The 12,251-nt window shown below is 45.8% G+C and overlaps 1 protein-coding gene and 1 long non-coding RNA gene across 2 annotated transcripts; both read right to left on the bottom strand.

The window, feature by feature from the left end:
• Positions 1-2,181: 2,181 nt before the first annotated feature.
• Positions 2,182-3,772, bottom strand: LOC142068766 (olfactory receptor 10D3-like). Its single transcript, XM_075118592.1, has one exon. The coding sequence runs from the start codon at positions 3,659-3,661 to the stop codon at positions 2,729-2,731; it is 933 nt and encodes a 310-aa protein (XP_074974693.1). The 5' UTR covers positions 3,662-3,772; the 3' UTR covers positions 2,182-2,728.
• Positions 3,773-6,969: 3,197 nt separating this feature from the next.
• On the bottom strand, positions 6,970-11,610 carry LOC142068839 (uncharacterized). Its single transcript, XR_012664763.1, has 3 exons — positions 11,373-11,610; positions 10,658-10,759; positions 6,970-9,045 (listed from the first exon to the last, which is right to left on the bottom strand). It is a non-coding gene; the product is annotated as an uncharacterized LOC142068839 (long non-coding RNA).
• Positions 11,611-12,251: the final 641 nt, after the last annotated feature.

The raw sequence follows: 12,251 nt of genomic DNA on the forward strand, positions 1-12,251 counted from the left end.
AAAAGCTCTTGGCCTCAATATCTTGTGGCCATGAGTTTGTCAGGCTAAGTGTGTAAGTATAAAAAACGGTTTAGGGCTTCAGTGGTATGTAACCAGTGAGCAGGCCATCTGCGCACTCTGGTGAACTTCCTATCACACTTTTACTTTAGGTTGGGAATTTCAAAGGCACCTCCCAGGATCTAAGTGTCTAACTGCCATAGACTTTTGTCTTCCTTTGGAAATTCCAGCCTTAAAATCCAACTATTTTTTCATTTCATATTTTTACTGTTCTCTTAAATTTCACTTGTTCTCTGCCAGTCTTATAAATGGGCCCAGGCATAGAATCATAGACTCACAGAATATCAGGAGGTATCTAGTACAACCCCCTGCTCAAAGCAGGACCAATCCCCAACTAAATCATCCCAGCCAAGGCTTTGTCAAACCTGACCTTAAAAACCTCTAAGGAAGGAGATTCCACCACTTTAACATATTCCTGTGCTTCGCCACCCTCCTGGTGAAAAAGCCTTTCCTAATGTCCAACCTAAACCTCTCCAGACACCGGTTTCCAGATTTATTTTTCATTGTCACACCTATAAAAAGCACAGAAAACTTAGAGACAAGTTCCAATCAAACAACAGCTGAGGGCAGGGGAAAAAAAGTTTTATTCCTGGGTTAGGTTTATTCCCACCGCATATTACTCAAACTTCAAGCACAACCTCATGCAGAAGACACAATACATAAGCAGCACAAACCCAGAACACATTGTGTGTGATGAGTGTAGAGTCCTCACATTAGTTAAATCTTCTATTAGCATTTTTATTCCTTTTTTTTTTTACTTATTTATCTTTCTAGCTCTATCTAAGTAGGGGTGAATTTTTAAAAAAATACCTAATTGACTTAGGAAAGTAGGTCCCATTTTCAAAAGCCATTCAGGTGCCCAGTTCTCACTGAAATTCCATGGGGACATTGGCCAGATTTTCATAGGTATATCGCCACCTACAGGTGCAGAAAGGCATATAGTGGGATTTTCAAATGGGCCTTGGTGTTTAGGCCCAGATTATTGTCACAATTTAAAAGCAACTGCACTGGTATTTCTCCATAGTGGTCCAGCAGCGGTAACTCCCTCAGGCTTCCAGCTCCCTACCTGTAGGCTTCCTTGGGTGGAGACCCATGTCTCTCTCCCTCCTGACTGGGGCTTTTCCAGGATAAAGAGTTCCCTTCACTGCATTATTCCCTCAAAGCCAGCCTGCATAAGCGGCCCTGCTTTGCTTCTTTCCTTTGGGTGGTGTACAGCGTAATGGTATCAGTTATAAATTACCACACAGTGCTTCCTAAGCAAGCGTATTTTATTATTAAGGTAAAAACCATACAGAGAAAACACTAAAAAATATAAAAGAACCTGCATGCATAGTAATAAGCTTAGCAGAGATCACCCCAACTCCAACATGGGCTCTGTCAGGGGATTAGTCCTTCAAACCGCACAACCAGCTCTCTTCCGTGGTCACCAGATCAAAACAGCCTCAGCTCAGAACTAGCTCCAGCATGACAAGTTTAGTTCATTCTTTATGCAGGATGGGGGTCTTTGATCTGGAGTTTCCAGGGGCAGGTAATCCATAGAGAATGTTTTTTTTCTCCACGCGGCATAACTTTGAAAGACCTCCAAAGTACCCCGTGGCCCCCTTTACATGTACTGTCCCAAACAGTTCTTTGAAGTTCCTCACATTTCCCAAAGATTCCTTTAGTCAGTCTCCTAGAAAAGTTACATTCAGTCCACAATAACACGTGCACAATTGTATTTGTAATACAACAGACCTGCAAAGGGATTAAACTTAATTCAATAAGGTTTATTCAGGAAATTCCTGTATCTGTCACACCTTTAAAAATCTGGCACTGGACATCTAACTCTCATTGATTTCTATGAGAAAATCTTTTGAAAATCCCACTAGGTGCCTAATTATCTTTAAAAATCTGCCATAAGGTCTAGCTTTACGAAGAGGTTAAATAAATTCCACTAGGCGCAAAGAGCTTCTAAATAGGCTAAGTGTTTAACTCCTATGGAAAGTAACTGGGAGTCTGGTGCCGGACTCACTCAAGGTGCTCTTAGAAACCTTATTCGGTGTCTAAAAAATGCTTTTGAAAATCTGGTCTTCAGACATGTACTTCCCACAGCCTTTCAGGGAGAATAAGACTCCTAAATGCCTCCATCAATTTTGAAAGTGAGAGTTAGGTTCCTAAATTACCTAGGTGGTTTTTTGCAAATTTTACCACAAATAAGTTGATCTTTAGGGCGTGGTGAAAAATCCAGTGGTTCTCCCAGGAATTTTAGGCAGCTACCTAGGGCAGGTGCTTGGTGAGCTGTGGTTCATGCCAGAAGATGAAGGGAATTTTTTTCCTTCCCCTTTGGTTTGCAGAAGATGCTGCACTTGCTTCTGCAGATCTGTGTAATAAAGATGAGATTTTCAGAGTCTTCTACAAAATTTGGCACTCCAATTACTTTTAATTTTGATGCAGACTGAGTATGATGGTCCCTTAGGCAGCTTTGAAAATGTCAGCCTTACAGTATGTTAAACGAGAGGAAGGGATTTTCAGGAGCGTTTCTGCGATTTGTAGAACTCCAGATAGATAGAAGGGGCTGTGTGGGGATGGGGAGACACACTGAGGCTCACAGAAGCCACGACACAAGCATGCAGATGTATTTGTAGATGTATTTCCATGCAGACTCACGTGCAATTCCTGCAGCTGCTGCACATCAATGTGCAGGCATTAGACCCCCTCTCAGTTTTTTCAGAGCCGCTTTCACCTCCTTGTTCCTCAGCGTGTAGATGGCTGGGTTCAGGATGGGCGTGACCACGTTGTCGAAGATCTGCACAGCAATCATCAGCACTTTGCTCCGCTGGGACTGAGTGTAGATCAGGGCACAGGGACTAAAGAACAGCGTCACCACTACCAGATGCGAGGCGCAAGTGGAGGCCGCTTTGCGCCACCCTTCGGCCGAGTTCATATTCAAGACGGAGTAGATGATCCTGATGTAGGATGCAAGGATGAGGAGGAAGCAAGTCATGGGCACCAGACCAATGTTTGTCAAGGTCACAGTCTCGATGATGTACGTGTCTGCACAGGCCAGTTTGACCACCAGGAAGATGTCACAGAAGAAATAGTCCACCACATTGGACCCACAGTAGGGCAGCATGAAGGTCAGGCTGGTAAGGATGGTGGCGTGGAAGGAGCTAGTGATCCAGGTACCGGCGACCAGGAGGGCACACACCCTCCGGTTCATGATGAGCAGGTACCGTAATGGGTGGCAGATGGCCACATACCTGTCATAGGCCATGACAGTGTAGAGCAGGCACTCGGTGCTGCCCAGGAGGTGCCCAAAGAAGACCTGGGACATGCATCCATCCAGCGAGATGACTCTGCTCTGATCCCAGAGGATGGTCAGATATTTAGGGATGCTGTTGGAAGAGATTCCAATGTCTAGCAAGGAGAGATTGCAGAGGAAGAAATACATGGGGGTGTGCAAGCGGGGGTTAGCGAGGATGGCTGAGAAGATGGTCAGGTTGCCCAGTAGAGTGCAGAGGTAGAAGGCTAAGAATGTGATGAAGAGGATGGTCTGGAGGCCATCGGCATTGGGGATCCCTAAGAGGATGAAATGAGTCACCACAGTGTGGTTGACCAGCCCCATGTGAGATTTATTCCTGGGTAGGGGAGAGAAATAATGACAGTGAGTTACTGAAACAAAAAGACCTATGTCCTATAGCTGCAATGGTCACCCTTCCTTCCACTGCCCCCGTTACTCACTGTCATTCGGAGTGGTATATATTTCTATCACTTGGTTGCCAGTTGGGATCACATCCTCACTGGGCTGACGCTGATCATAGAGAGAGAAAATATCTGCCTTGAAGATCTTACTGTCCAGAGAAGAACAGACAAAGGGGACGTCTATTCTATTCTATTCTATGTTCTTCTTCTCTTCTCTCCTTACCTACTCCAATTTCTTCAGTTCTGTTCTATCTAGGCCCTTACCCCCCATTCTCACCACAGTACCTCAGAGCCTTCCATTTGTGGCTCATGTTTCTCACTAGTGGTTTGTTCTCTCTCTCTCTCTTTCTCTCTGCAGAGGAATGGCCGTGTGTGCAGTGCAGCGCTGTGTTTTGGTCGGGTTTTGTTGTTATAAATGCACGAGCTGCGACGGGTTTGTGTTAAGAAAGAGGGGGTGGATGGAACATACAAACCAATGAATGTGGTGATGAATGACCTCAGCTTTGTTCGTGCTGTGAGTTGTTTGGGGGTATTTATGGGGGTTAGAGAGAGAAGGAAAAGGAAAGAAGGAGAAGGGGAAGAGCCACAGCCAGAGGTGGTGGAACTGGGGGCTTGACATAGTTTCCATCATATGCAGGGTTCACAGTTTGGTTGAATGGCCCTCAGCATCCTCACTCCCCATTGTTCCAGGGCCCCTAGACACAGCTTGTCATCACTCTGCTGTGAACAGCAGGCTGGACTCTGCGGATGTGACAGGGGGCTTTTTAAGTTGAGATTTGAAGGACAATGGCGAAGTGTCTGTTTGCATTTTGCCAGGGAGTTTCCCAGGCAGGAGAGGCACAGGAAGTGGAGATACTGGTGGATTCAGGTCTGACAGATGGAGAGAGGAAGATAAATGATACAGAGACAGGCAGGCAGGTACTGCACAGGGAAGGAAGGATGGGCGGCTGGATCAACTTCTCTCTAAAGAAAATATTTGTCTGACACCTTTCTCAGCGCAAGGCAGAGACTGACAGGTTCAGAGACAGACACAAACTGAGGGACAAAGAGAGAAGAACTTTACCAAAGCAGGAGCCTTACATTGGCTGCATTGGGAGAGGCCGCTCCAGCTGACGGGAATTCTCCCTTTCTGTCTCTCGGCCATGAATCTTGTCTAGCACCATCCAGTTATCCCAAACGGCCCATCACCAAGGAGAGGTGCACAGCCTGGGTGCTTGGTATCCAAACGGGAGACCTAATCTGCAGCATATCACCCCACGCTGCTGCAGACCCCACTGCTTTCTCACAGCTTCCAGCCTCCTTACGGCTCTCCCTGGTCTTTAAATCTCCTTTGGGCCCTTCAGGACCAGGGCCCTCAATTCCCAAGAGGCTCCTGGTCTGAGACCTTGGAAGAGTCTCCAATGAATGGAGATTTGGCATCGTTTCAGCTAATGCTCATGGAGCTCTGGGACCAGGCCCTCAGGCAGCATCAGTAAGTGTAGCGCCATGGAACTGAATCGGCCAGATCCCCACCTCCACCAGGGTCCGGATTCAAGTCTTGCTCCCCCTGACCTGATTCCTGAGCAATTCCACTGGATTCCCTGGGGCTCTTTCCCCTAGCACCTAGCCACACACCTGGTGTAAATCAGGAGTTACACCACTCGAATCAGGGAGCTGTGTAGATTTCTACCAGCTGAGAATCTGGCCCAGCCATTGAAGGGGGGATGGGACATTCATGCTCGTCTAGGCTCTCCGGCTATGTGACACAAGCCAGGGAATTCCTCTCCCCCCCGCCCGCCGAGGCGTGAAATAGGAGTAGACTGGGCCACAGGGTCAGCTGGAGGGCTCTGTATCCAGCACAGCTTTCTCCTGGGTTTGTATGTCCTGTTCCCCTGCCCTCATCTCTGTGTCTCTGTATGCACAGGGATGTATTCATGCAGTGGTGTGGTTATGTGTGAGGGTGAAATTCACCCCTGTGCAGATGGAGGACAGCCTGCGCATGACTTCACATTGCTTTTTACAAGATACTAGAGACTCCAAGAAGAGCATTGAGTCGTTTTGAGACGTACAGTAGTTCCCAGCAACTCCAGCTAGATCCTGGCACTGTTGTTCTGGATGCCACTCAGACACAGGGCGAGACAGATTCTGCCTGTCAGAGCTCACTAGCTAACTAAACCAAACACAGTGAGAGTTATCAGCCACATATTACAAGGGGAATCTGAGGCACAGTGAATTTCAGGGTGGGATTTTCAAAGAAGCCAGGCTCCCACAACTCATTCCAGTTCACTGGGCATTGGACACCCAATTCCTACTGGCTGCTGAAACTCTCAGTCAGATTGAATTGTCCAAGGTGGCAAAGGGAGGTTGTGGAAGAGCCAGGAATCTGGTCCAGATTTCCTGGGTTCCAGCCCGAGCACTGGGCGTAACACCCTTCTCCTTCCATTGGGATGAACCTCGCTCTGCATCTCTCTAAGCCTCAGGCCTGTTCTCTTACCCTCCCCTTTGTGCAAGCAGGGTTCAGGAATCGGGGCCTTTAGAGTATTGGGGCTGATTTAACTGAACCAAAGCTGCTTCTTTACTAGCCAAGAAAGTGGAATAATAGACCCAGGCCTCCTCTCGGACCCCTACTGTGCGTCTGCGCTAAGGGGTCAGGAGTGGTTAGCTAAATAGGTGTGAAGTACTTTAATGTGGACATATCCACAGACCCCTGCACAGAGAAGGATGTGAGAGAGACAGGGCTAGATTTAGGGGGGTTTCCAGCAATGATCTCATCCAGCCATTTGCTGGTGTCCTAGCAGTGCAGTTATAATAAGGTCCCTTGTGATTCCTCTAATCTCTCTCATTTCCTGCTCTTCCTCTGGGGGGCACTGTACTTGGGAGCCAGAACGCATGGGCAGAAGCAGACATGATAATTAATCTCTGTAGATGTGTTACCCCAGCCCAGGCATAACATCCCATGAGGTGCAATGGCCACTGAGATTAATTAAAACGTTGATATTTCTAACGAGCGTCCAGGCTGAGTCTTCTCACTGCTCTGGAGACCAGGCTCAGACGTTACTCTTGGCTTGCATGAGCTGAGTTCAGTGTGTCGTTGCCACAACCACCAGAGCGGGAACTGCCTTTGGGTATTTTAGTTTGTATTATCACTATTTTTATCATCGGTATAATGGTAGGACCTACAGTCTGGAACTGAGATGTAGGCCGCTTCTTGCCATACCCGGCAGAGACACAGAGTAAGAGACAGTCCCCATCTGAATGTGATAAACATTTAATAGCTGAGAGTGACAAAGGATTTAACTAGCCATGTATAAGAGATGGGGAAACTGAGGCACAAAGCGATTTAGTGAGTTACTGAAGGGCAAACAAAGACACTTCTACAGAGACTGTACTGGAACCCAGATCTCCTGTGTCCCAGGCCTTTGTCTTACTGTCAAGGTTCCTTCCCCACTCTGAACTCTAGGGTACAGATGTGGGGACCTGCATGAAAACCTCCTAAGCTTACTTTTACCAGCTTAGGTTAAAACTTCCCCAAGGTACAAATTATTTTACCTTTTGCCCTTGGACTTTCACTGCCCCCACCAAACTTTATCTGGGTTCCTGAAAAAACGTAGTTTGGAAACGTCTTTCCTCCCAAAATCCTCCCAGCCTTTGCACCCCACTTCCTGGGGAAGGTTTGGTAAAATTCCTTACCAATTTGCATAGGTGACCACAGACCCAAACCCTTGGATCTTAGAACAATGAAAAAGCATTCAGTTTCCTTACAAGAAGACTTTTAACAGAAGTAAAAAAGAATCACCTCTGTAAAATCAGGATGGTGAATACCTTACAGGGTAATTAGATTCAAAACATAGAGAATCCCTCTAGGCAAAACCTTAAGTTACAAAAAGGACACACAGACAGGAATAGTCATTCTATTCAGCACAGCTCTTTTCTCAGCCATTTCATGAAATCATAATCTAACACATACCTAGCTACATTACTTACTAAGTTCTAAGACTCCATTCCTGTTCTGTCCCCAGCAAAAGCAGCACACAGACAGACACAGACCCTTTGTTTTTCTCCCTCCTCCCAGCTTTTGAAAGTATCTTGTCTCCTCATTGGTCATTTTGGTCAGGTGCCAGCGAGGTTACCTTTAGCTTCTTAACCCTTTACAGGTGAGAGGACTTTTCCTCTGGTCAGGAGGAAACATGATTACATAATCATTGTAACATGATTATGTAACCAATTATATCCCACCACCTTAATTAGTTTACACCCAGCAAAATTAATTATACAGCAGACAGGAACAATCACAGAACCAGACAGAGATTATACAGACAAACAATAGCAAAGTGGGAACTATAATGACAAGACAACACAGAAGTGAGGATTTCACATCCCAGCTATTGATAAGTGAGTTCTTGCCAGACAGGATGCTATCAAACTAAGTTTCCTTTTACATTTTCTAGGCACTTCCCTTTCTCTGGAGGTGATAGGAATACAATCCTGTCCTGATAGTGCCTAACAGCCCAATAGCACCTTATTTCAATGTGACTAGTTTGGAATGTGAGGATGTGACCGTTCGCTTCCCAGCTTATGGCTGCCTCTGCTGCTTAGCCAAAGGCCTTAGCCTAAGAACAGGGCCTCAGACTGTCACAGTAAGAGAAGGCCCTTACACCAGCAGATAGTGATTTTGATTCTTTTATACCTCTATAATTAGCCAAGTGATAAGAATACACCTAAATTCTTAGAGTATAGGCCTTTACAGACAGGCCTGAATATCTATATCCTAACAGTGATCATAGATTATCTTTCAGGATGGGTGGAAGCAATCCCCACAACAGACAACACGGCTCAAACTACAGCTAAAGTTATATGGACCCAAATACTGAGCAGTTGGGGTATCCCTTTGGTCATAGATAGTGATGAAGGACCTCACTTTGTGGGAGCAGTGGTAAAAGCATTATTATTAGTTATGGGAATTAAACAGAAGTGGCACGTAGTCCACTGATATCTGACTCAGATTGCAAAATAACCGTAAACATTTTAGTGATGCAACAGAAGGTCACCATCCCATGAATTATACACACAGATCGGGTCAATTTCATTCCAGGAAGATTGGCTGATGATGACAGGAGAAAAATCACTCCCTTGATCCAGCAAACTCAGATGTTAATGTACCCTCTGTGGCCTTGTCCCTGGATGCAGAGAAAGCATTTGAAAAAAGTTAAGGTTTTCAGCATTTTCCATATTCAGCTAGAAAGAGTGGCATGACACTGCTCCTTTTTAATCTCATTCTTGAACCACTGGTAATGTACATATGTCAACACTCAGTCATTGAAGATGTTTCTATAAATAAGAAAGAATACAAAGTCAGTTTATATTCTAATGACATTTTTGTACTATTCATCAATCCCATCATGACTGACTGTAGTTGATGAGCTCTTTTGGAAAGATTTCTAAGTTTTGCATCAGGTGAAATAAATAAAAAAATATGGATATATCCAAAAGACCAGATCCTCCATAGTTTCAGCATTTCCCATTGGAGATATACAAGGAAATAACTTACTAAGGTCTTAAAATTTATCATAATCTTCCCAAAATTGTTTGTGTAAATATTGTGGAGGAAAGTATTGTTGACCTGACCCCTTCCCACTTTGTGACAAGACCTAGGCACTATACGCAGCATAGACAAGCGCAGTAAGGCAAGAGACCTACAGGCCTGCATCCTGTAAGACTTAGCTTAAGCTAAGAGCATATGCTGGGCTGTGGTATTTTGACACAGGTAGCAAACTAGGCCAACCTTTCACCTAGCTCAAGTCCCTTGTTGTCTATTATGTACAAACCTCCCCCACCCCGCCCGCCCAAACCTGCAAAAGCCCTTAGACAAAACGCTGCCACAAGCAAACCGCAGATCTTGATCATAACAAAGTGCGTCAGCACAGTGCTAATTATAAAGCTGTTTACCTTGGCTCCTATAAGGCTTTATTAACAATGCTTGAGTCATAAAAAAAATTAAGGAAATGTATCATTTGACTGAAATGTAAAAACTATATAAGACTGGGATTATAGGGGCAGGACAGACGGAGACCAGGGTGGCACCTGTTTGTGACCATCTCTGTCTCCTTCTCCCTGCATGCTTGTATTCAAAAATAAAAGGACCTCAGACTGTTTGAACCAAACAGATGGTATGACTCATTTTCCACAACAATATTAAAAAAAGTTTCCAAGGATATGGAGAGGTGGCATCTCATCCCTCAATCCTTACCAGGGAGAATAGAAACAGTCAGCATGAATAGCTGTCCAACAGTGATTTTTATATCATTAACCTATTGCCTTTTGAGGTCTGTCAAGGCTGATTCCCCACTCTGGCACTTTGAGTGCAGAAGGTGGAGGCCTGCAAAGACCTTAAAAAGCACACTGGCCACTCCAGGCTTGTATTCAACTCCCAAGGTTACAGATCCCCCTGGCCTTGTGTAGGCTGCCACCACCCAAGTGCCGAACATCTTTGAGAGCCCAGGAAGGCGCACTTGGGAATTTCTTCCTGTTGGGTACTCAAGCTCTTTCACCTCTCCTCCGGGGAAGAGCAGAGAAAAGGAAAAGGAAAAGAAATTAGCTGTTTCTACCAGAGGAACCTGAAACCCCTTGTTCCTCTTAGTAGCTAACCGAAAAACGTGTGCACAGACCTCTTAAGACAGAGAAATCCAATCACATTCTTAAAAAGAGTAATATGTATTAAAAACAGAGAAAGAGAACACATCTGCAAAATCAGGCTGTTGCTAGATATTAAAAGAGCAACTGAAAGGATTAAACACCAGGAATGGCTTTCCTGGGGCCCAGCTTAAAGAAAAGAAAACAGAAGAAAACAAAAGCACCTGTGTTTAACACAGAGGAACCCACAAGCCCAAAATAAAGAGCTAAACCTGATCGTATCTAACTAAACATTTCCTGTTCTACTTACATATCTGTAGTTCCAAAGGAGTAAGTCTCGGTATGGGTGCTGATGATCTTCATACCTGGCCCAAGCTTCTTACAGCATACCTGCTTCGCTCGGTCTCTCCAGCTGAGAGAACAACAATAAACAGCCCCCAGAGGGGAAGGTTTTTTCCAATTTTAAAAGTTTCTAGTCTTCCCATTGGCTCTTTTGGCCAGGTGCCAACTCACTTCCTCTTACCTAAGCATTTCAGTGAGACTTCTTAACCCTTTACAGGTAAGGCAAGTAGAGAACAGCTACTGAGAAGGATGTTTACAGCTAACTGACTGGTGGGTGTCCATAAAAGGGTGCTACCCCCCATTTACCACAAGCCAGGGCTGGCCTTACCATGAGGTGAACTGAGGCGGCAGCCTCGCGTGCCAGACTGGGGGGGGAGGGGGGCACCACTAGGACCCAGAGTGTAGAAAATTGTGTCTGCTGCTGGTGCATCTGTATTCTCTGTGCTCTAGACACACAGAGATGGGGGAGTGCTGTTCTGGAGAAAGGAGAGCACAAGAGACAGAACAGGCAGGCAGGAGAAAAGATGAGAGGGAATAACAGAAAGCAGCAGGAGCTGCAGGGAGAGAGGGAGAGAGAGGACAGGGAGCCTCTTATGTACCTCTCTAGCACCCACAGGAGCATTTACTGATTAACCCCAGCTTCTCAGGGAGCTTCCTGTTTCCTGCTGCTTCCCTGAACCCACCTGAGGAGAACAGGTCATCAACTGGAGTAGTAGGAGCCAGTTAGGCCCTTAAGACGCTGATCTCTTCCCTCACTCAGGCCCTGCTACCAGCCTGCTTATTTGTCCCCTTCAACTGAGTGTTAGCTGACACAGAACAGCAGTCATGAGTGAAAGAAGAAAACACCCCTCTGGGGCAGCATTCAGAAAAAGAAAGCAAGCAAAGGAAGTGTTTCTATCTTAGCAGGAAGGAGCTCTCCGGAGATACGTAGACACAAACGTTCACGGTGAGCCTTCCGGCCCCAGTGAGGATGTGAGTGGTGAGGAGATGCCTGATCTTCCAGTCAGTCAGAGTGCAGGTGACCTGGCAGCTACTGCAGCATCCATAGCTCCATCTCAAATGGATGTAACCGTGCACATTCCTGAAGAAAAGTGTAGATCAGAGAAGAGTGTGGTGGAGGCCCAAGAAACAGCCGCTGCTGAGTTTAGTTCCTTAAGTCGAGATGATCCAGGACTGTGGACCCACTTGAGCAGTAGCCCGAGGGACTTCCTTGTACTGCATGGGCCACAGCAAGTGAAAAACTTCATGTTCCCCAAAGACAATGAAAATAGAAGTTTCCATCCAACACATTACTGGCGTGAAATCCCCAATGGTGACAAAGTGGAGAGGCCGTGGCTTATGTACTCAGAAACCCAGAATGCTGCATACTGTTTTTGTTGCAAACTCTTCCAGTCTAACGTTCCAGCCATATTGGGTTCTACAGGAACAAAGGACTGGAGAAATCAGGCTAGAAGTCTGGCATGCCATGAGAAGGCAGCAAATCACCAGAGAGCATTCCATAGGTGGAAAGAGCTTGAGATGAGACTCAGGTTAAAGGCCACCAGAGATGATCAGCATCAAGA

This window comes from Caretta caretta, chromosome 13, assembly GCF_965140235.1.
Source record: "Caretta caretta isolate rCarCar2 chromosome 13, rCarCar1.hap1, whole genome shotgun sequence".
NCBI lineage: Eukaryota > Metazoa > Chordata > Testudines > Cheloniidae > Caretta > Caretta caretta.